A 25,668-nucleotide genomic window follows, 5' to 3' on the forward strand; every position below is an offset into this window, starting at 1 on the left:
AATAAAAAAAAAACCTTGTGATGAACTACAAACATGAAAAGTTGAGTTTTGTGTCACATTTACGAGTATTCACAATCATTTAAAATACAATTATATCTTTTGATTAAGGATGTTCAGTTATTGTTTCGTCCAAACCTGTTTTTTGCGAAGTTTGCTGATCTGCTGCTCCACCATGCTGATCTCCCTGTCGACGCGCTCCATATTCTGGACCAGCTCCTCTTTGGAGAAGCCAGCTGGAACCAAATCCAAATCGGTGTCCATATGGACCGGACTCACAGGAGAGATGGGCTCCAGCTTCCCGATGGCACTTCCACGCTCCTGCAGAAACCCAACAGAGACAAAGCAGACGTGGTTAAATCAAATTTTTTTAAGTCATGGTTAAAATCCCTTTTATAGTCCAACTCAATGAAGGACAGACGATGAAGAATGAAGAAGAACGAATGAATCTTAGGTATAAAAATCGTACAGAAAAAAGGTAAATCAGCATGTTTTTTTCAAACATAGAGCCTTTTAATATCATCTTGGAGGAATACACTTGCAAGTTTCTGTTTCTCCTGGCTTGATGAAAGCATCACTGTCTACATGTGATTGTAATGTGTGTGTTTTTCCAGAAAAAGCAAAAAAATCCTCAAGCAGCCTTTGCATCTCATCTCCGAGGGTAGAATGGATAATAGTTAATGACAGCCAATGAAATGCCTTCGTGTCACTGGACAACAATAATGGTTATGAGGTCACAGCATGCTCTGCCGGCCTGCCACACACCAGCACTGAAATCTGCTCTGCTTAACAGATTCAAAGATTAAATACTATTTTGTTTGTTTGTTTTTAGGCAAACAAAGATTACTCAGGAGGAATTCCTACGTGTTTAAAATTTATTTCAGAGCATGTCTTCTGGCAGTCAAAAGGAGGTGATGTGTTGGTCAACTAAGCCAAGTAATAGTGGGAAGTAACCAGTTGAAATCACAGCTTAGCATTTGAGTAAACTGTGCGTGTTGAAACTGTTCTACTGTGCGATTTAATTTTCTCCTAATAAAATAGATTGTGAGAATATTTCCTTTTAACTTTTTACACTTTAATAAAAATTGTTGCCACTTTCGGTGTTAACTTCTTATCGCTTTGTTCACAGCAGAATAATATAATCGTGCGCCTGTTGAATCTGCTGTAGTTTCCATGCCAGGGCACTAGCTGGCACTGTGATTTTTGTATTTCAATGACACGCACAGACAGTTTGGTCTGTCCAGCATGAAGACAGTTCCTTCCAAAATGGTGAATACATGTACCTTCGTTCGGACTGTCAGAGAGGTTGGGTGAAAACGGTGAGTAGCACAAACAGTACTTTGCTACGTACCGTTTGTATGGTCCGTAGTGGGCATGTGAAATTTATTTAAAAACTTCGACTTTGACACCTGGGTTCAATAAGTTTTCGTGTCAGAGAATCCGATCACTGTTGTTGTGTACAAGAATCGCAACAAAAATGTTCCAGTTTCACTTAAAAGCAGGATTGGGTAAACAGGGTTTTAATAATGTACTAAACTGGGTGCAGATGATAAAGCTGGACTGAACAGAGTAGTAAAGAACCACTAACAAGCATTTTTAACACTAATTGCACATATACGTAACTACCACAATTTGCAGGGGCAGAAATCCTTTGCTCCTGATGACGTAGGAGCTATGACATATACATTTATGGCTCTAGAACAGCTCTATATATTCAGAACATATTGTAGGATATTCTGAATATACAGAACAATTCAAGAGCCAAACCTCCATAAATAACTGTGTGAGTGTGTGTTCCAGCTTGTGTTTTGTTCTGTGTTATTTTTAAATGTCTGAAATGAAGGTTATGTAAGTGGGCTAATCTGGACTAGGCAGGCAGCGTTACAGCCTCGTAGACGTGCTGTGATTGAAAATGTCAGTGCTGGAGGATATCAAGGGGTTGTCCTACATGAAGCAGCCTAAGGCTGCCAAAAGTGGTGACTCACAAAAAAATATCCACATAAAACCCTCAAAATAGGAAAGTTGCTTCTAGGATGTTTTGACTTAGTCTAATTTGACATCTTTGAGTGTAAATCAAAGCACTTCTCGCCTTAGTTTGGCAGAACCGCGATGTCTCCGAGGACAAAACTACTTTTTTTGTTTGTTTGTTTTATTTATATATCAGCTTTGTTGTTGCTGAGTTTACACCTGAGCAAAGTCGTGACAGCTTGCCTGCAGAATCCCCTTTTATAACCAGAAGATAAATAATAATGGTCAAAATGATCCACAGTCTAGCAACACGTGTTCTCAATGCCACAATCTGTCAATCTTGTTTTCTACACTGTCCTCTGATCTTCCAAGGTAAAGCGGTACCTCGACTATGATGAGGTGATCAGGTGTAGCTAACAGCTGACTTATCCTCCAACCATTGGCCCACTTTGAACACTTGTCGTTTGGACCTAAGTTTGATTCAAGTTTTTAACGTTTTGGCTTCACAGCTGCATGATTTCCAGACAGCAGTCTATTGAAAACAGTCATTTTCTTCCTTCATGGTTGCTTTAATTTGGACCCTGAGTATTACTCTTACAATCTTTCCAAAATACAAAACTATATTTTACTCTGAATTAATGTTTCCTTTAGATGCTGCTGCTATTCGGAACTTTCTGCATAAACAGGAGTTCCATAGCTTTTGAAAATAATAATTTACTTCTGTATAGAAGAATAGGCACATCTAATTCTTTTAAATACTATATATCACTATACAGCTCTGGTGGACATTCCTGCAGTCAGCACGCCAATTACACGCTCCCTCAAAACTTGCCACATCTGTGGCATTGTGCTGTGTGATAAAACAGCACATTTTAAGGTGGCCAGCCTAAAGCACACCTGTGCAGTAATCCTGCTGTCTAATCAGCATCTTGATATGCCACACCTGTGAGGTGGATGGGTTATCTCAGCAAAGGAGAAGTGCTCACTAACACAGGTTTACACAAATCTGTGAGCAATATTTGAGAGAAAAGGGGCCTATTGTGTACAGAAAGAAAGTCTTAGTCTCTTTGAGTTCAGCTCATGAAAAATGGGAGCAAAAAAAGTGCTGCGTTTGTTCAGTATATTTCTGTGTGAACAATGGTCTTCTGGTACAACTCCTGGTGGCATTACTGCTGTGGTGCAGTAATATTTCTCATAATAATGCCTACTGTTGAAAAGGGGAACTGGAGTGAGCGTAGCTCAACTCAACAGAAACTCTGTTGAGTTGACGTCACATTTTACTTTCACCACAATCAACTTGTTCATTGTAAAGGATTTACAAGTGTCTGATAACAAAATCACAAAAACTCTTTGACCATATCTTTCTCAAGTTTAACATTTTAGTATATCAACAGGCTTGAGCTGAAGCTAGGTTTTTGAAAATAAACCATCAGCTCTTGTTTGAGTGATTTTGATTTTGGTAAATTTTGGTACAACACTGTTTTAAAAAAAAAAGGTATCCAGTAATTTAATTGGGTTTAAAACGTGTTTTGTACCGATTCACCCCAGCCTACACATTCAGTTTACTGTAAAGTGGTGTGCTGCAACAAATCTGCTGCTTTAGGCCGTCTGTTTCCCGGTACCTATGAGTCATGCTACAGGCATCAGCTTTGTCTGATACTACCGGCTCACTCCCTTTTTTTTTTCCTGCAAGCCTCTAGTTTCCATGTCCTCCCTTTCCCTTTTCCATATTATCTGTGTCTCTCTACACTTGCCCTTTGACTCATTTTATGTTGCATCAATAAAGAATACATTACATATGGTGCTCTTGCTCCATGCAGTGATTAGATTCGACTTTACTCATACAATAGGTTTCCAGCTCTTGCTGCTTTAAGGGGAACGAGTGGCATTCCTGAATATTTTGCTAGCTTCAGACTTTTTCCTATTTACCCCTGTTATTAGAGTATCTATTTACTATTCTTTGGCTGTCTGTGTCCCCTGGCAGTTAGAGGAGCTCTGTTATGTTAGGAACACCTCCTTAACAGCAGCTCTATGCTGCAACAAAGTCATTTTGATCTGCAGTTTCACCCTCAGTCTTTTTGAAATCTAGGTCAGCTCTATTATTAATTGATGTTTCACAACTCCCTTACTTTTCTCACTCGTGCTCACAGAGATCCGGCTTAACTTTAGAGCAGAATCCTCTTCTGCAACCCCTGCTGTGGTGTGTCTAATAAAATCCATTAGGCTTCTTAAAAAAGCTGGAAGAATTAGCTAAATAACAACATTTAAGAAAATTAGATTATTATACCGTATTTCTAGGGAGGGGAAAAAACTAAAGTATCCAACTTATTTCTAAGAGTGTTCTTGTAAATCCAACAGTTTCCAAAAATAATTGTCTTATTAAACATTTATTAAACAGTAACTTCAAAAGACTGCAGTAAAGATGGCTCTCTGCTTTGAAAGTGTGGACAAATCCAGCTTACACTACGAATTTATACAGCTTTTGTTTGACAGTTATTCGTGGTAATATAAGAATTACTTTATCTGATTGCAATCTTGATGCAAAACACATTTAACTGTAGAAACTCAGATCATAGATAAGATGTGCCATACTTAATACACTACTGACCTTTGCCATATCCTCAGCCCCTCCCAAAGATAATGGCTGCCGGTGGGATAAAGGCCTCACCAGAGACTCCGGTCCCATCTCCATACGAGGGCGCTTGATCTCTGTGTAGTCCACCTCTGATTGGCCGGGAGGCTCTGGCAGGTAGAGGTGCTCATAGCGGATGTGCTGCTCCTGTCCTCTGTGAGAGGGAGGAAAAACGGGACAGTTATAAGAGAAGAGTATAAAATGCTGCTGAAAAACTTGCGTAGCATTAACAGAGAGCGTTTACCAATAACTTATATTGCTAAATGGAACATAAGATATTGGGCTCTTTATGTTATAAAGACAAGCTTTCTTCTGTGATGATGATCACTCCATGTTTATTGCGGTAGCATCAATATCTATAGTCACATTCGTCAAGTTTCAACAAGATTTAAAGGGGGAAATTAACCAGTATTTGTCTTAATCAGCTAAATGTGCACAACAGAGCTGAACAGATTCTGAAAGTAGTAGTAAACAGAAATTTTATTCTGTGAGACTACACAACTACAACACTCCAAAAGGCCTGATACACCGAGCTGACACAGAAGAGCAACCTGAGGATTTGAAGGGGCACAGGTTTACTTCTGACAACCATCTGTTTTTGGTCTGTTTTACCATACTGGCACAGACACCTAAATGCTCAACTATACAACCTACGGTCTTCAGTGCACACAGCCAAACTAGTTAATAAAAACATAAATGTATAAGGAAATGTGCTAGTTTAAAATACAGGATTTTTAAAAAGTCCAAACAGATTTTAAAAAAAAAACTGCATTGAAACCGCATTGCATTAAAATTGTGTTGGATACAAAAAGATAAACAAAAATTAACTGACTTGTTGCAGACTTTAGTTTGCTTCATCTTTTATCTGTTATGTCTGCTTTTTGTCCAAATGACACTATTTTTTTGCCCAACACAAAACACTAGGAGATACAGCAAAGGTCTTTTCTGTAGCTGTGGGTTCTTAACATTAGTTCAGTAGCTTTAAAAGAAAGGGGGAAAAAAAACTCTACTCAAGGGGAATTCTCCACAACGTAATGTAATCTAGTCCTGATCTCCTGCATTTACAGTGCAAGTTTCAAATTAGGCTTATTACATTCATTACACTTAATAGCACACTAAAGAAAAATAGCCAGCATCAAACCTCAGCAGAGCAGTAACAACCCGGCTCTTAGCAAGTAGTAAAATGACAGCTTCCTAATGTTTATTGACTAGAAGCTTTGATGCGGAAAATTTTATTAACCCACTTGTTAAGGGTTTTCTGTTCTTCTGAAGGGGGAATATTTTTTCCAGGTCTACCCCAGAAGCAGATGCCAGAAAGCCAGTGACTATGCTGCCAGTGTCAAAATGGAAGTGGCTTTTAAAAAAAAAAAAATGAAGAGGGAAAACACAACCATAATTACAGGTCCGGTCCCACAATCACATAGCGTGTGGTTTCTCTGTGTGCAAAACGCGGGGAGTTAAACTTTGTCGAGTGAAGTGTTGAAGAGTTTGTTTAACAACAAACCCCATCCACCAACTAGATAATACATTTATATAGGAAATCTAAGTCGGTTTATTTAAGGAGCACGGCGTGTTCGGGGAGAATGGATTGTGTAGTTATTTGTGGGTTTCACTGAATAGTACCTAAAAATACAAATTAATAATGAAAAACTGGGGCACATTTGTTACAAACAAGGTGTGCAACTACTCCCCCTGCTCCGACATTTTTCCCACTCATTCAGCAGAATACTTCCTCATTTCCACAGAGGTTTGGCACTTACATAATCACACCATGAAGCTCAAGCCCACCCCCCCTCTCTCTTTCTCGTTCGCATCCCCTCATATCTTTTTCCCCTCTGCCTCCTGTGAGCATGCAAAATAATCTGGCCCCTGGGGAGGATTTGTCTGGAGGATGAGACAAAGACGTGTGTGGAGGTGGTGGTGGTGGTGGGGGATGCAAAGTTTGTGGAGGGAGAGCAAAGGGGGCAACTGATCACAACTTCCCTCTAGAGCTCCATTACGTTCTTACTGGCTTGGGCCTCATTCCGACAAGAACAGAGATCATGCGTGCAAATAGCGGCCTGTTATTGCGAAGGCACAGCAGAGTTTGTGTGGAGGCTAATCTGGTTGTTCCCTGAAGGAGCGCTTATGCAGCTGTGCATGAGACAGGCACGGTTGACAGGCAGATCTCTCTCTTGGCTACGTTTAACACAGCTGGAATGAATGAAAGCAAGAAAGTACACAGAATGACAAGAAGAGAAGGCCTCCAAAAAAAAAACTTGTCTTTTCTTTTCATGTTTGTGCACAAAAACCACATCACCCCAATAGCCAAAACAACAGGAGAAAGGAATTTTTACAGAAATGTAGTCCAGTATGGACAGAAATGCAGCGTACTGGTATAAATTAAATCAATTATATTAGTTTAATTGTGGAATATATGAGGTGGGAACAACAAATAAAGCAAGTTATTGTTATGTATTAACTTTTAAATAACTAAAAAAGGTATCACAGGTTTTTAAAATGGAAAAAAATAAAAAAGCCATTATTAAATAACAGTTTTATGCTGATAAAACTATTTTTAAAAAATGACTAAACTTGCATTACTTTGTTTTCAGTAGCAATAATTGTGGCTAAATAAATTTCATGTGTCAGATGGATTGTATCAGATGTGTTTACACTTTGCCACAGAAAGTAATAAAAAAATGTTAAGTAGCTTTTCTGCCTTTTAATGCCCGCTATAAAAGGGAATTGATTTCAGACAAATGTGAAGAGGTGGAGCGACTATAGCCTGAAGTAAAGATAAGAATGAAATAAACGAGGAGCACAGTAGTAATTATGCTGCTGTGGTTTGATGTATAACTAAGGTGTTACAGCATGAGAAAATTGTTTTTTTTTTTCTAGTTTGTCGTCGGTGAAGACAGTTAGTGAAGAAGACGAGCCTTGCGAACAGACTGGTAATGCAATCCTAAAAGAAATGTACAGTTTTGCAAAAGCAACCCTGAGATTGCTACAAAAAGAGACACTGAGAGCGGAATTATTGCAACTAACGAAAACACAAGCGCACGTATGACCAGAGATGAGAAAGAAGGACTGCCAAGGCCAGAATTACACCATTCAGACTGAATGAAAACACAGAATGCAGCCTTTAGTTTGAACACTGAGTCCTGTAAAGGAATTCTGCAGGCCTGAAAGCCTCCTCAGCCTCAGCGACTGCCGGGGGTTTATTTCACAGCCTCCACAAAGAAACCTGGGCTAACTGCAGTCTTCATCTTTGATATGACTTATCTTTTATGTATAGAAAAGCAGATTTACTGCTCTGCTGGAGAAGCTACAAGAGGCGTCTGTCCTGCAGAAAAAAATGGTGTGAGTCATCTCTGACAGACTGCCAAAGCACAAGCGATTGAATGAAGTGTGTCAGTAAATCAGGAGCTGGTGGGCAGCATTTGAAGTATGGAGTGTTTATTTCTGTGTCAAGCCATGACCCAGTGTTTACAAGCTGGGGGCTAGGCTAATAACCATTAAACATGGCCATTGCGCAGCTCTGTGTATTAAAATGTAGACAATAATCCTATCTGACTGATGCTTAAAGACAACACGCAACAGTCCCACATTGCTACAGAGTCACTCAACCATCTGCTGTCTGCTGTTTTATCTCCAGTGCATTGCACAATCCAACATAATTCAGTCCTGCAAGGCAGCCACTACTCTACACTTGGCACACAATGAATGGGACGAATGCTGCACAATCACTTGGAGCGCGACCTGTTTAAATTTTAGTGCTGCTGGCATGTTTCAACATAAGCAAGAATATCTGTTATAACAATCATCGGAGGAGAAAAGCATTTCTGTGACTTATTTTCTGTGCATCGTGCAAAATTCATGTTGCCTGCATGAATCATTCATAAGTACCCGTCGAGTCTCATCCTCAAAAACATCTCTCTACATAGATAACACAGAATACTGGTAGATACAAGACTCCAGAAACAAAGTATTATTCATACAATGTTTACTGTTGGTTTATTTTAGATGGAAAAACTCCTTGGGCTCCTCAGCCATACAGAACCATTTAACACAATGTTATAGAGGAATGGCTCAGAGCTGTCAGTTACATAAGGATTACTACAAGAGAAGGTTCAGAGACACACGCTTTAGTAGTGTAAAAATGCAGACTGTATGAACCTTTCTGAGGGACGCTCTGACCCTCAGCAGCACATAAACAAAACACTAACTAATGTAATGGAGCAATATTAGCAGACCACAAAACCTTAGCAACAGCAGGTCAATTTCCAACGACACCTTTAGTAAATGCTCACCTTTCTTTTAATAAAAACTGCATACATACCACACTGTGTAGTAATATGCAAGAAAATATGATTTAAAAAAGGTTTTAACTGCAAACTCTAGCAACGATACAACAAAAGCACAACAGTGGCAAAGTTATAAAATATATACATGCTACAGAACAATGGTGCTTTTTAAAACAATGGACTGACGAAATGAGCCCAAATATGAACACAGAGCTCCTACCTTTCATTTCCAGGCTGGAACTCTGAAAGTAAGGACGGTCGACGGCGATGGGGCTGGGCTAGGTGAGAGCCGTAGTCCCTGGCATGATGTGAGTGGTAGTCAACCAATCCCACTTCCTGGAACACAAAAAAACAGCAAATGTAACCATATCAGAATCACAAAAGTAGAATAGTTTTTTGGGGGGGAAATAAATATAGAAACTCTATTTTCTTAGTTTCCCTTCTCATTTGCCATTTAATTTTCAGTCACCTCTCTCCAGCTTTCATCTCCCCTATTTCCACTTTTGCTTTAGAAAAATGGGTTAACACGTGCAGTCACTGTAAACTTTCACCTCTGCCCATCTATAAGTGCGCAGCACAGTCCACCAACCCTTATCTTCTGACTGTGATGACAAGTTGGGAGTAGTAAGATTAACAATGGGTGCAGTTGTGGAGATCCGTGGGATCACTGAGGGTCACTGAAAGCAACCTAATTCAGCAAAAGGCCTCTTCTCTGAAGCGTAGGCAGACTTGTCCCTGGTGAGTGGAAGGACATAATCTTGATAATTAGGAAATGTTGGTGGAAATAATGAGGAAGGCCTTAATGTGACTCCACAACAGCAGCTTGAACTTTAAACTCAAACATCTAATGAGGAACCTGCTCCAGTGAAACAGTTTATAACCCAGGGAGGCTTCTGGTGACTGAACGTCAGTAAGAGGGAGAGAAGGAGGTCTAGGTTTAAGGCTTTCTCCAGGTTTAGGAGCTACTTGTTTTCTAGATATCGAAGGAGATATACGGAGGAACAAAAGGTTTCCTTACCGGGTGTGTTCGCTGCAGCTGCAGTGGTAAGGTGGCAGGGTTTGGCAGGTGCCGTGTATCCAAAGCTCTCCGGCCCGGCGGCACAGACTGGGGATGAGAGGACATGCTGGCACAGCCGCTTCCTCTACAGGCAGGAAGAGGGTGTGGCTGCAATGTATACGCCGCACATTATCGGCTGCTTCTTTTAGCCTTCAACCTGTGAGTGGAAGAAAAAAAGAAAGAAAAAAGTAGGAATTAAACTTTCTTAACCTCAGTGAAATTGCTTTGGACACTTTCATGTCTGAAAATGAATAGATTAAATTTAACAATAAATAACAGCAAGTGAGGAAGCAGTTTAATGACTTCTGGCTAACACCTCCAGAGTACCTAGAGGTTTGAATGTGTGTGGGGCCGTCCACTCCGGAAATCAGAAAATCCTTTGCTTGCCGCCACAGCTGCTTCCCCCTCCATAGTTTCGAGTATAGGAGTGAGTCTCTGCACCTGCTTGACTCAACCCCCCACTTCACAGCTCACTGAATAGCCCACTGTCCTCAAACTGAGAACTCGCACACAGATATCGGCCAAACAAACCGGCAACTGGGTAAAAATACTTTGAGCTATTAGAGGTAACATGAAGTGCTCGATGCCAGCAAGAGATGTAGACTCAAACGATCTGCCACTAGAAATTTACTCCAAATTACATAATCTAAATCAGACTGGCTTCATTTACAAGCCATCTGTCATTTATTGAACGGCAAAAAGTAAACAGTAGTCAAGATTTTTATAAAATGTAACATGGAACACAGAGACAAAACATCGAACATTCAGACAAAACTAAAATCTTTACACTCATGTTTTTACTGTATAAAGAATTATACATCTATAATTTATATCAGTCACTATTACCCTTAAATGGAATTTAAGAATACATCTTTTGGCAGGTGACAGCTGGAATTTGACACATTTCAAAATCAAAGAAAAAGAAGGGAGATAAGGAAAGCGAGACTATAATCATCAGCTTTTATTTAGTTTTTCCCCTATACTGTAGACCAGGGATCCATCAACTGGTGGACCCCTGGATCATATCCAGTGAGCCAACCAAATAGTAGATTACTAATCATCTAACACAGGAATCACTTGTAGCCCTGCTCAGAAAATGTTGGCAGAAGTGCCTTAGCTAATCAGAGTACTTCTTCGTAGCGTATTATTAGGTCCAACTCTGATGCTGGGACACAGCAACAAGAGGACGGACAAATGAACACCTGAAACAGATTAACTCAGTAAAATGCAACGTGCTAGAAGTCAATGGTGCCCAGTGTGACGCTACCATAAGTCACACTGTTTTTGATCGTGGTTGTCTGCTAACAAAGCATCTCATGAAACTCCCCCTGACAAACTTTAATAAGTAATCACTGGATGTTTCTTCTACAACCAAAAAAAACAACACAGAAATAGCTGTAACCAAAGTCATTTTTACAGATATTAACTTAAAATGTGGTGTGGTAGCAGCTGAGACTGATTCCCAACACATTTAATGAGCGGCAACAGAATGCACATGAGCTTTGTTTCAAACTTTGCCATCAACTAGGTTGGAGTCGACTCTGCAGGACAGATTTTAATGAAACGTTCAGGAAGGCATCATTAGATTACCATCTACAAATGATGAACGTTTGGTGCCAACCCAGCGTCTATGAAATTGGGTTTCCCCCCAATTTTGTTTCTGTTTTTTCTAAATTCATTGTTTTATGAGCTAACATTTTTTTTTATCTAAAAACTATCCTATCTTACGATGGATTAATAACATTTTTAGGATTAAATGGCAAAATCCCCTAAATTTCATAAATATTGACAAATTTAGAACAAAAACACAGCAAAATCTGTTTCTGTTTGCCAGAAAATTCAAGAACTTCGTAAAAAAAAGTGGTTCAAAACCTGCCTGCACCTGATTTATAAATAATTTTAGAACTGAAGAGTGGGGAAGCTGGCGGGAAGAAACCCGAGGAGGGAGGGGTTTCCCAGGAATTAATGCCACACAGTCTTGTGGGAGTATGAATGTCCACGAGAAAAAATGTTTCAACACTATGTGAGCCGAGAATGCAGTGTTTTAGTCACAGACTTCCTCTGGCCACTGGTGAGTGCAATATTGAATCAGTTAAATTGAAATGAGAGAAAAAATACAAAAATTGAGATATTATATATCACCATTCCGCTGTAAAAATAAAAATATTAGTTTTAGGCCAAATGGACCCTAAGTAGTGCTCATATTTTCAGGAACTTTAACCCTAACAAGTTTTTTTTTTTTTTTTTTTTTTAAGTTGATGAACCTTAACTCAGCGTAGCTCAATATGGCAACATTAAACAATGTTCTGTTCAAAAGCGAACAGCTGCTGGAATCGGAAGGATTTCTCAAGACAGTGTTATCTTCATGCAGGAAAACGTTGCAAGATTTCTCCTGGAGGACAGGCAGGTGTGCGCACAGCGCCGTCAGGCTGCTACGCACACCTGCATGTGTAGGTGTTCCTGTTTTTGCGAGAACCACTGATAACGTGCATGTCTATTTGCATCGCTCTCAACTTCAGCATATGAACCATGGGCTCGGGCTTTAGGGATCAAGCATGTGCACACCTGGTTGTGTTGGTACCCCGCTGGACGCTGTTCTGCCCTGGTTCCACACGTAAAAAACAGGAAAAAGAGAGCGGGTACAAGGGAATTTTCTTTTTTTGTTAAGAGGACACCTGTTAGGTGAGCAATGTGTTTATTTTTAATTATTAATAGTAATTAAAAATCATAGGGTGTCAGTGTGGTTTATTTTTTTTATCTCTACTTTTGGGAGAGTTATTGTGTTTTTTTTTAAGAGTTAGTTTTGGGTTTTGCAACAACAGAACCATTTCGATTGTATGTAAAATGGGTAAAATAAGGTTTTTAGGACTTGTGCTAGATCAGCTACTGTAGTTCATCATAGTTCCTTCACAGTCACTCAAGTTTCCCAACAGGGACTCATTGAGTAATAATCTACTTAACTTGTAGTAAACAAGAAGTTTTTCAAACTCATGATCAGATTGTACGGGAAGGTGCACACAGTTCTGGCTCTGCATATACAATTTAAGGTAAAGTGTGCCGCTCTCCACTATCTGACTGAGGTTTTTGGCTCTTTTCTTTGTTTTCCTGAAGTACAGAGCAGGGTACGATCTACTCTTCCTTCCTGCTCAACTGTCACAAACGCAAAAGTGTCACTTGATTTCAGTTACGCAAAGGGCCCTATTATGAAAGGCTGAGCGTGGCTCCGGCTTCAAGAGACAGAGGAGCTCTGTAAACATGAAGGCTACGAGATGGGAAAACGTTGCTCAAAGTCTAACACCCAACAGAACTTCTGTCTTTGTGTTCAGTAGTCTAAACTGTGGCCACAAATGTTTTCCTGAGACGAGTCGACACTCATTTCAGGACAGTTAAATTTAAAACACCAAAGGATGTGGAAATTACTGCTTATAAAATAAGAAAAATGCTTTAATTGATGCAGTGTGCTTTAATTCTCAACAAAAAGAAGAAAAGGGAGGAAGACTAGAAGCAGTGTGAAATAAGTGACTCCTTCCAGAAGCCTCTTTTTTTTTTTTTTTTTAAATGACTCTCTGTTCCAAAGCGGCTCCCCTTTAGATGAATAAAAACGCATCCAGGAGGCCAAAACCACCTGAATCGAGATAAGAGGACCAACACAATGAGAGAAATTTGACATCAACTTTCAGGCAAACAGGGCCTTCCAGACGAGAGGCTAAACACATGCGCTGGCACTGCTACAGACACCCACAGGCAAGTCGATGGCTCACTGCCAACACAGCAAATGAACTCAGTCACCTCCCTCCCTTGCTCTACTCTCCTTCTCTGTTCTATTTTGCTCTCGCCTTTTCCACAGAGTAGAGGGCCTCAGCCTTTGGCGGTGCGAGCCAATATTTCATCCGCTTACCGCCCACTCCATTTTAGGAATGGCTGTGGAAATACTAGCGCAGAGCACACAGACAGTTTCCAGCCTGCCAAGAGGAGCAGGAGGAGCACTTCAAACAACAGTTTAGTTCTTCTGACACAAACGGTAAATCAAACCTCAGTCTACTACGACTTTGGTAGCCTCACAGTCAAGCTCTAAAATAAATGCCCCGAAAGGCTGGGCCTCATTGTTTACTGACAGTTTATAAATAAAAAAAGTGGGCTGATCATTCCTTCACATCGGATATAGGGTCTACGTTGTTTTTTTGACTGCTGTGACATAATGCAACCCTATCTATAAAGGCGTGAAGCCTTAGAACAACAGGTACTAAAAGAGCAGCTCCTCTCCAACTCTGATACTCCACAGATTAAGAATTACAGATCTGTACTCAAATAACCTCTTTTTAAAAAAAAAAAATGCTTTCCCAGATAAAAACATTTTCCATGTTTATCCCCCACAGCACAACACCAAGGCTCTATTTGGTCTGGTATGTCATCAACTTGAAAACTCACAAAAATAAATAAATTCATGGAGTTTAGCTCCTCGTTTGAAAGTAATTAATTATCACTTGGACTTTATTTACAGTGCCGCACAAAAGCTTCAAGTTATTTTTTCATTTTGAGACCTCGTGCTTGAACATTTACAGATAATTCTTTTTAGGTCGTTGTTTGTTTGCGAAGACCCTTAACTAACCTATGAATCATCCGAGCATAAAAAGGCTCCGAAACTCAAGCAGCGAGTTGGCGTTGCGCTAACACATACCAGACAACTTAGCAAAGAGCTCATTTTAAGTTGGATTTATGTGCACTTTATCACCAAAAGACTTGTTTCATTTATTTTGTTAAATATCTGAAAAAGAACACAGATAACTCAAACGTGACATTTAAATACTGTTCATCAGCTGTAGATGGGTATTTTGAGGCTTGCCATTTTTTGTTTCATGTTATTTGTTCTCCACTTGCCCACTTTCCTAATTTTTTAAAATGTATAAAATGTACAACATGCAGTCAGAAAATGAGCGAGGAAAAAAAAACAACTAAACTTTGAAAGTCCTTCAAAAAGCCTTTAAAATGACAAGAAAATTATGCTTCTTGGAAGCAAAACAAAGACAACATGGATGATTTAAAACATTTGTACAATAATGTGTATTTGGTTTCTTTTTTTTTTAAATCAAAAGCAGTTTAAACGTGCACTCAGTGAACTAAATGTTAAATCTGTTCCAGTTAGAGGAAAAATAGAAATAAATATTTTGCCATAACAAACTATGAGTCAACACTCAGCATTGTACAGATGGGTGCTTTAGCAATAACTATAACAATAAATAAGGCAGCACAAATATGTGCCTTTCGTAGTTTTAACTAAAACAATAAATTGAGTTCTGGGTATTTTAGTGGAGGAAGTTCAAAACTGGCAGGAAGCCCAGAACAGTTAAACTCGTGCGGCTGCATTTGGAACATCAGTTCTGTGTTTAGATCACTACATCATGTATCAGGTATGAGTATTACTTCATATGAATCCCCAAATGGTATAAGTTTGCTACGATGAGACTGGGGTAAGTTACTGAACACCTCAGATTACAGTATTTACTATAGATTACTGTGTCTGGCCTAATTCCTTGAATTTTGTCTGGTTTTTAGCTCTAAAGTCACTATTAGCCACTGAGTTAATAATTCAGGTAATTTAGTACTTCATTTGTACTGTCAAGTTCTCAATTTTAAGAGCCAATTCTGCAAATAGCAACAGTCCAAACAGTTTTATGAACAAAAGGCAAACATACTGTATTTCATTCAATTTAATGATTAATCAAATACCAACTGCCTGATTATCAGATAGAAATTTATAATTTCCACACTTTATAAATGGGTACAAGATTAGAGTTGTTAAATTTGTGTTTAAACAGTGTCATTATACACACACACACACACACACACACAATCCATCTCGCCCTATTTGTTCCACATGAGTGGTTCCACTTTCACTTCCAGCTCAGGTCCTCTAACAGAGGTCTCAGAGCTTCAGGGTTCCCCTCAGTATCACCGCTGTTTCTAGGACTGCTCTTGCTGTTCTGGACAGAGATCTCTAAGGTTGTTCCTGGGATCTGTTGGAGCCACTCTTCCAGTTTGGGGGGGTCACATCACCGAGTGCCCCGATGACCTCTGGTACCACTGAGGCCTTGACTCTCTACAGCTTCTCTATTTCCTCTTTCAGCCCTTGGTAATTCTTGAGCTTCTCATGCTCCTTCTTTCTGATGTTACAGTCACTTGGGACTGCTACATCTATCAACACAGCTTTCTTCTGAATCTTATCTATCACCATAATGTCTGTTTGGCTAGCCATCACCTGTTTGTCAGACTGGATCTGGAAGGCCAACAGTATCTTGGTCCTGACATTCTCCACCACCTTAGGTGGAGTGTGTATGTGTGTGTGTATACATAAATAACTAATTTAAAGCATTTGACACCTATTATGGAAAAAGAAGAACGCAGTACAGACAGAAGAACAGATTAGCTAAATTGCTTTTTATACTTAATTAACATTTGCCTAACATCGCCAAAATTGAAAAGATACTAAAGCATTAGAGTAAAAGCTTTAGGCACAGTAGAAGTTGTCTTAAACAGCCAACTTCATTTACACGCCTTAAGGAAATGTTTGTAAAAGCATCTCACAAAACAATTCTACAAGTCAGTCTGTCTTCCGGGTGCTTCTGACTGTTCATAAACCACTAATGGAGCCGCCCACGTCCCGCAAAGACGTGAGCTTTCAGAAATGAAAAGGGCTTGGTGGAACCAAAATAGTGATGTGGCAGAACTCAGCTGTGCTGACGTGGCGCTCTACATATCAAATGTGTGGCAGACACCGCTGTCAGGCCGTTTTCAAAACATAAATTAACTCACTTCAGTGATTCTCTTTGTAGTTAACCAACTTCTTACCCTAATGCAACGTTAGTGTGTGTCATTATTAAGCTTCTTGCTTGGACTTTTTAATCCTGCAGCCAGGTGATCCCACAGACTATAAGTCACTACATCACATTATTGAGCCGCAAAGCCGGCTTATCTTTTCACATGTCGACTGTCACGGCTCTGTTACTACCTCGCTTGGTGGAACAAAGGCACATTGAAGTGGGTTGGTTTCAACCCTCTACGCCGCCTTGGTCCAGTCAGAAATCACACCAAGACAGCAAGAAGTTGTCTACTTGCTTGACATGTTTTGTAAAAGTGCCCTAAATTAACTGGGGAATGAGTGAAGGAAGATTCACTAGGTGCATTTTAGCATTCGGCAAATTAGTCAAAGCCAACATTCATCTTCTAGTCACTCAGCATTTTTAATGGGTTTCATTTGTTTAACAAAGTGTAGCCTACTTATTACCTGACTCATCAAACGAGGAGGTAAACATTTAAAACTGGTTCCTACTGGCTCATAAAAACGCCACAGAAATGGCAATTCAATAACGTCACAGGATGGAGAAAATCTCATAACATGGAGGCAATGACTTATTCTTCCAAAGACATTAGAGGAGTCTCTTCTCTATTTGAAGCAAACTTTTTTTTAAAAAGTTTGTTTTAACTACAATAATAATTACAGTGAAGCCCATTTCAATGCCTGCCATAAAAAATAACAGAGGTGATGAATCACTGCCGTCCTCCACGCACACGGGTCTGGGATTATGATTATAATACTGGGATTAAATTACTACAGCTGGAAGAAGCGTCACTTACGGGTTACAAATACAGACTATTTGAATCTGAATGTCTTCAAGCAGATGTGGGAGAAAGGCAGCTCTGCTTAGTTGTTTCTTTTTATCCAAATATCTAGTGCATACATTTGGTATTTTCCTTAGGGAGAGACAACATAGCAGGTGTTGCTGTGTCTATTACTGAGCACAAGATGTGAATTACTCTGCGAAAGTTCATTTTATCTGTGCAAAATCTGATAAAGATTCAGTGCATGCAAATATTCCCAGAAACATCCTTTTGGGGGGGTTCTCAGTTCGTATACACAGGTTTCAATATTTCTTTTTTTAATCTTTAACTTTTGTTCTTGGTTAAATTGTCACATATTCTCTCATTATTCACATTGTAAAGTTTAGATTAAACCTCTATCATTATGATATCTAAAAAAGATGATGTTTCAAGTGGGAAAAAAAGGGGGGGGGGCAGTGAACTGTAATGAGGAAAATGATTGAGTTCGGCTACAGCATGAGGAGTTTATAAAGCAGTGCCTTAGGCTACATTCACACTGCAGGGCTTAATGCCAATTCTGATTTTTTTTTTTTGCTGAGATCCAATTTTTTTGCACGCTCGTTCACATTATAATTTAAATGCGACCACCAGCATGAACAGTCTACAGCCCTGAAGCAACCTGCACAAACAGAGGAAGATGTGATGTCACACACAGCACGCCGTGTTTACGGAAGTAATAATGGATGCTGCACATGTTAGCATACTGTATCGATTCTGAAGTTGTTGTGCAATCAGAGCCAAATAAATCATCTGCCATGCTTGTTTCAGTTAATGTTTACATTTGATCTTGCCGACCTCCCATCCTGCTCTGGTGCAGAATTGAATTTCTGTAAGAGGAGCGAAGGACTGAAAGTAGAAACAAATCCAAATATCGATCCCATCACGCTGGTATCGACACAATCCAACATCAACGCTAGTATCATTTGTAGGTGTAGATTCATCCAGGATGAGGCAAATCTAAAAAGTTAAAAAAATAAAGATGAAGCAACTGGAAGTTATTCTGTAGCTGAAGACTTGTGGAGTTCCAAGTTTTAAACTGCATGGTGTTGGTACTGATAATATCAATATTTGGATCGATCCATATACCCCTACTTCAATGTCATAAATTTTTTTTTAAATAAATACAAATAAGAGATGGGTCGCATACGGGGGGGAATGCATTTGAGCCACTTTTACCTACGGTGTGAACGTAGCCTTAGAAAGCAGAGCTCATGCGAGGAAGGACTGGGGGCCCAGGAATGTGGCGCCCTGTCAGTTCTCATAAGGATTTATCTCCCTGGAGCCTCATTAGAGAAGGACCCCGGCAAAGGAGGCTCACGTCTGCTTGCTCTTTCTTTCACTCACCCGAAACCTAAGCAGTGACTTGCTTAGAAACATTAAAACAGACATACTTGTTCGGACAGAACTTTTTACCTAAAACCGTAGAAGGTCAAGTTCCTGATATACAACAGGGTAAAAGGGTCACTAGTTGTTCATTCACACCCAATATTAAGTAAAGATAATGTGTAGATTTCATTTTCTTTTTTCATATTTTCTATATTTACCAATTGTTGCAGACTTTTCACTTCCAAACTTGACCTTACGATCAATCCAACCAGATGCAACGAGAAGAAAAAAACAAAAAGCTTGCAATTAATCTACTAAAACTTTGCTTTAAATGGAAACATCTTCAGATTTATTTATTACTTTATGTTCATGATAAGTAACTCTTCTTGCCTGGGATCATTCGAAGCCTTTTGTCTTTATCTGGATTGTGTAACAAACCCAAATCATTTCCTTTGACTTTGCTCTGACTTTCTTTGTTGCACGCCTGCAGGTCTGTGTGTTGACAAAAAGCATGGTACACCGACTGAACGCAGCGAAAAGAGAGAGAAGGAAGTTAAAGCATGACAGACGGTAAAAATAGGAAGGTGACGCTTTAAAAACACTAGCAGTAGGAAGTTGTTTCAACTGCTTTGTGATAGTATCTAATAAATAATAAAAACAAGCAGCTATTTTTCTTTATATGCTGGTATTAGAAACAGGTACATGCAAAATAATTATAGTACTGGGGATAATAATTACTTCATAAAATGTCAAAAGGGTACATGCTTCATTTCATGAAAAGAATACAAAAATCTTGTTTGGGTTTTCCAGTTCAACGCTGTATCAAAAGTTCAGGCTGAAAGGCTTTTGTCAAATCAATTAAATGCCCAAGTCTTTAAAACAGAGCAGCTGACAATAAGGTGCACCAGACTGATATACGGTGCAGCTGCGCACGCAGGTGGCTTCGTCCACTACTCTTAGAAACAAGTATTTGAAGAATATCCTGCCACCTGAAGGTGCTCTTTACCCCTGCTCAACTTTCAAAAGGGAAATGTGTGGTCACAACAGTCAGCAACTGAAAACATAAATGTGAAAAGTGCAAAAACCTGCTTTTGACTTCCACGCAGGTAGGATATGGAAAAAAAAAAAATGGTACAGTCAGTGCTTTTAACCACAATTCATCATGCTGTTTCATTTGTGTCTGACTGTTCACCTCTTTCACAACGCAAACAGCAGCGGCGGCACTAAAGAAACACCTGCTGCTCCAAATAACAAGATTAGTGGCTGTAAAACTGAAAATGAAACCTGCCCTATCTTCAAATGTGGAACATAAAACTTTATAAAATGTTGAGTGAAAAGAATAACTTGTGTTGCCTAAATGAGGCTAGTATTTGTCCAACACAGTTGAGTTTATTGTACTAGTTACACAAAACTATTTAAAGTACAATACACACATTTACACTCTGATGTAAGTCTAATGTACAGTGTTTTGTGTTTTTTGGGGGGAATCCCCAAATGGGTTCAAGTGTTAAGACGGCTTGTTTTGTTTCTGGTTCTGGTAGTGAAACCCGTTAATATCTCAGCACTAACTTTTTGTTGAACCAGAGCAAACACGGCCATGTTAAAAAACTCAAGAATTAGTTTCACTTTTACTCTGCTTAACTTAATTTAAGACAATGCTTTGCTTCAGCATGTATAAGAAGTAACATTTTCTGTGGAATAACATGAGTTCAATGTCTCTTATCTTCCTGTAATTTGTGTGTGTGTGTGTTTATAAATCAGCAGTAAAGGCAGGTCACAGCACCGCACAGATCTGCTACCACAATCACCATTATAAGTTTACCAGGAAACACTGTTTAAAGCATCACTTTTAAATATTTTCAGCTCTTTTAATATCACCAGCTGGTGATTAGGGATCCTGCTTGAGATGCAATGTGTTCGCAGCAACGTTTATAACGCTGATCAGAGATCAGGAAAGCTGCTCAGCAGAGCATTCACTAACAGCAACTGTTGTTTAAAACAGTGTTTATAGAATAGATTGGTGATATTAAGACATAACAGGACAAGCCCCACGATTCTGTGGATAAACCAACTCTCTGCTCTGTGACCACCTGCAGAAAGTCAGAATAAAACAAATATTTACCAGGAAATAAAAACATTTATTGTGACATAATGATACAGCTCTGTGGTGACTTTCTGGCTGTGGAAAGCTAAACAGGTTCATAACTGTTTGTTTGATTTTTTTTTAGGAACCAGTTCAGAACCTTTAGCCTTAGCCCTGTTAGCGCTGAAACCCCCTTTTGTGGAAAACAGCCGTGGGGAAATTATTTTCAGCCAACAAAAGGCTCAGTTGTGCTGAATATCTATATACTTTATGATTTTCACAGCACTAAATGTTATCGAATCTAGGTCACCTATTTTTACTTCTCCAAATGATGCAGATATGTAATTTAATTAGAATAATTCAGCTGACATTTGAAGCTACTGGCTACAATGTGTGGATAAAACCCAGTTTACCGATAAACTGTTCTCAGAAAAAGGCAGGCAATTAGAGTATTGTACAAATAAAGCATTAAAACAGGCCAGTACATTAGTATATGATTCTTGAAAATGTTAAACATAAAACACCCTAAAACCCATAATGTTACACATCCGCCAAACTGACGTGTGACAGGTTTATGAGCCCAATGAAACCATGAAATTATATTAATGAAAATATTATGAATCACAATCATATTTGATCTTTGTGATAAATCCCACACAATGGATGCTGAAGTGGGTTTCGGTAATTCTAGTCATTTGTGTGACACGCAAATGACAAGTGAGCCTTCAGAGCAAAATAAAGCAGCTGTGCCAACCCGTTTATCGGAGACAAAAAAAAAAAAAGCCCAGACAGCAACCTTCTCTGCAGCAGTCTCTCTTGATGAGTTTGATTAAGCACAAGCCAGCACTCACTTCACAGCAAATCTGGAAAGAACAAGCTCAGCCTCAGCTGCTGCAGAAAGAGCTTATTTATTCTGACTAGTCCTTCTCTGCTGTTCTGCTCTTTGTAAAGTAACGTTCTCACCTTTTGTGCTTTGAGGGCTTTTATGTATAAACTTCTGTGCCATTTGCTTGATGCAAAAATATAATTAGAAAGGCTTTGACTGTAATAGTAATAAGCAACACAAGGTATTCTTCTGGAAACACTGGAACAATTGTTTGTATGCATTTGGTCCTGTTATTAAGATATGGACCAGTGTCTGAAATAAAAGGTAAATAATAAATCCTGCTGGGTGCCTGACAAGCAGATATTACTTAATTAGCTGCGTAATTAGCCTCTGTAGAGCCTGCTGCAGGCTGAATATTTCACCTGCTAACATGCTAACTCTTGTCGCTTGTTATTTTAAAAAGGAGGTGGGTGCTGATGCGGTGGTAGACAAGCCATGACTGACTTTAGGGAAATCCCTCCCTCGACTACCATATAACTGTAGCAATGGGGGGTGGGGTAGCTATTTGGTATTCTTTGTGGCCAGAGGGTGGAAATAATTTTTTTTTTCGCAAGTATCTCAATAAAAGCGATTTAAACCGAAAAAACAGCATGATGGAAAACCTTGTGGTTTTGACGGTGTGACCTTTTAACTCTGCAGCCAGAAACTAGTCATAACAAACACTAAGAGTTTTCCAACCATGTTCATTCTTTTCTATAACAAAAGTCAAAGTATGATGCAACTTATTTTCAAATAGTGACTTAGGAGGAGTTGGATTTGACAAAACTTTGACTAAAATGCCAGTGACTATCTGGCTGTAGAAGAGGTCTCATTTTTTCTGATTTAACAACAACAACACCAAATGACATCATAAAAAGGCAAAACTCTTGTGCATATCACATTATGTTCTGTTTTAGATCTTAAGAGCTTTTTAAGCAAAGAAAGTTGATTTCTCGTTTATTGAAGCTGCTTTGCTACTCATCCGAGGCGCTTCTTTAATGTCAAGTTAAGTCTGACAGCAAAGACAAGATGGAGGAGAGTCGAACGGATTAACAGAAATACCATTTTACAGCACCCAGCCTGCAGATGTGGTCATCAAGCTGCATCTGTGGTGTACAGAAGAGCCCCTACTGCATTTCCAGCATGCCCTCACACCCTCCTTGCCTCAGTAACTCTGTGATATTACATAAAGCACTCAGCCCTCCCTCCCTATGCTGACCTGTATAGAAACAGGGTTCAGCGAAAGTCTAAGCCAGTTACGCCTCTCGTAACCATGGAGGCAAAGACACTGTAACAAAACATACCACGAGATCTGAAAGCCACTGCCTTTGTTCGCAGACACACACCGAGAGCAAGGACAACCATTTAAAGTAATTACTCTGATCAATTTATAAATAGCCAACAATCACAGTTGCTTCTGACTGACTGCTGACTTTAGTGGCAAACTGTTGCTTTAGAATGAGGCCTGCAAAAAAACAACCACATGTACAATCTACCGCCACGATTAATAAAACTTAACGCCCATTACACTCATGTGTTAATGTGTTGGCTTTTCCGCAGCCATTTGACTTCTTTTGCGTGCTATAAACACTTTTAAATTGTATAAAAGATGTTAATAGCTACATGAATAAAAATTAAATCAAACAAATTCATATATAATACATAAAAATGAATACAATTCATACGTGTGAGAAGCGTAAGCTAAGTTAAAAGAACATTTGTCGATGTTACAGTCTCTAATTTTAAACAGTTATGATGTATTAGACAGAGACAGATAATCCATCAGCACAAGCTGGTCACCAAGACTCCCACACAATGGAGATCAAGGCAAAAAAATAAATAAACCAACAGCTGCAGGAACAAAAAAAGACAATCACATTGGTCTTGGCTGCTGACAGATCAAGCAGACACCTGGTGCCAACGTGGGAAGACGACCAACCTTTTGACTCTTAAAGCAAAGCTCTGGGTCCAGTCTCTGAACCCACAGATGTGCTCTCTGCTGAAGGCTACGTGACCGCCTCATGCTTGAAACCTGTTCTTCGTGTGTTCAATAATGACACCCCTAAGGCAAAGGATGACCACATTGCACTTACGCAGACCATCGAGAAGTCACTGCTGGATCACATAGCAGTAACTACGACAAACTGACAAAAAAAACCTGGTTAATCTGGCGACGCTTTTGTAGCGACTACATTAGGGACAGCGAGAGCAAGGCCATTCAAGCTAGAGCGGTTCAGGAAGTGGAATCCCTTCTACCAGAGCAGAGGCGTGCAGATGCATCTGAAAAACAGCAGACTGCATCTAATCGGAACAAGGAAGACCCTTGGAAGTTTTTAGGGGCCAACAAAAGGCAACAATGAAATGGGTGTATCAGAGAGAGACAGGGGACGGGAGAAAAAAAAAATCACAGCTGAACTAAACAGGTACTTGAACTGCCCACCAGCAGACTGTAAGGGTGATCATCTCATGTGGTGGAAAACAGATGAGGTGAAGTTTCCTCCAATAAAGCGGTTCAGCCAAGAAATACCTGTGCATCCCTACTCCCAGCCCTCCCTCAGAGAGGTTGCTCAGCGCCGGAGGAATTATACTCACTTGTCAAAGAGCAGCTCTGAAACCAACATCATTAAACGTGCCGATCTAAAAGAATCTAAAACTGTAAGTGGAGGTCAACGGGTATCATTTTTTCTATGGCCGATGTCGATGCAGATCTTCAGAAATCAAAGCAGCTGATGGCTGCCATACGACACCATTTTTTCCCTTACCAATAATAAATATATATATATATATATATATATATATATATATATATATATAACAAAATATAACAGTAACTGGTTAACTTAAATGGAAGTATTTTAACCAACGCTTAGAAGAATCTGAAACTAAAGTATTAAGCTGTTCTGGGAACAATTTAGAATGTCATTGCACTTTAAGGCAGGCCACTTGTAGCAATAGATCATCGCTGTCGTCCCTGAAAGCAAGTTTTACAAAATGACAGATGGAAAATTTCCTTGGTTTTATTTGCACTAATTTAATTTGTCTACCTTAACTGTTCGGAACAAAACAGTAAATCAGAGGACTGGAACAATTTACTAATTGTGTCAAAGTCATTATGTTCATAAATAAAGCCAAAAACATGCAAACTTGAGCACAACGCCACACAATCACTTGTTGGACTGGTCTGCTGACTCCATGTGAAAGTCCCTGCTCTGTACACAGTATGCACCACACACGGATGTGTTTTTGTCAAATATTCAAAGAGTCATTAAAAGCTGCTAATTAAAAGAAATCATGCAGCTGTCCTTGGGCTTGTTTTTTTTTTTACTTCTTCGTTGTCTGTGTTGGGCCTTTCAGGGTGGAGTTTCCATGTTCACCCTGTGCATGCGTGGGTTTACTCCAGTTACTCCGGTTTCCTCCCACAGACCAAAACATGCACGTTAGGTTAATTGGTAACTCTAAATTGTCCCTAGGTGCGAGTTAGAGCGTGAATGGTCGTTTGTCTCTGTGATGGACTGGAGAGCTGTCCAGGGTGTACGCTGCCTCTCGCACAGTGACTTCTTAAATAAAGCACCTGTCTTTTTCTGCTGCTGCTGCTGCTGCACCCCAATTCGCACCTGATGATTCAAGATCGAAGGTTACGTATGTAACTACGGCTCTATTTCATCCCTACTGACCGCCAGAGGGCGGTGCTGAAAGCACTGAATGTTCCCTTCGCGCATGCGCAGTTCGAGTAATAGTATCAACAGAGTCACACTTGTGACACATCGGATGATCAATCAGAGGCTATATAGCCTGACG

The 25,668-nt window shown here is 39.6% G+C and overlaps 1 protein-coding gene across 4 annotated transcripts in view; it reads right to left on the reverse strand.

Annotated features, from left to right (window-relative positions):
* The window catches only part of ncor2 (nuclear receptor corepressor 2), a 98,758-nt gene that overhangs the window by 53,778 nt on the left and 19,312 nt on the right, over nucleotides 1–25,668 (reverse strand). For all 4 annotated transcript variants that reach the window (XM_025010378.2, XM_037976649.1, XM_017435312.3 and 1 more), the window contains exons 2-5: nucleotides 9,902–10,097; nucleotides 9,104–9,219; nucleotides 4,574–4,751; nucleotides 136–318 (exon numbers count right to left, since the gene is read on the reverse strand). In XM_025010378.2, coding sequence (XP_024866146.1) covers nucleotides 136–318; nucleotides 4,574–4,751; nucleotides 9,104–9,219; nucleotides 9,902–10,006 — 582 coding nt within the window. In that variant the 5' untranslated portion in view covers nucleotides 10,007–10,097. The remainder of the gene's footprint in view (nucleotides 1–135; nucleotides 319–4,573; nucleotides 4,752–9,103; nucleotides 9,220–9,901; nucleotides 10,098–25,668) is intronic.

This window comes from Kryptolebias marmoratus, linkage group LG1, assembly GCF_001649575.2.
Source record: "Kryptolebias marmoratus isolate JLee-2015 linkage group LG1, ASM164957v2, whole genome shotgun sequence".
Lineage (NCBI taxonomy): Eukaryota > Metazoa > Chordata > Actinopteri > Cyprinodontiformes > Rivulidae > Kryptolebias > Kryptolebias marmoratus.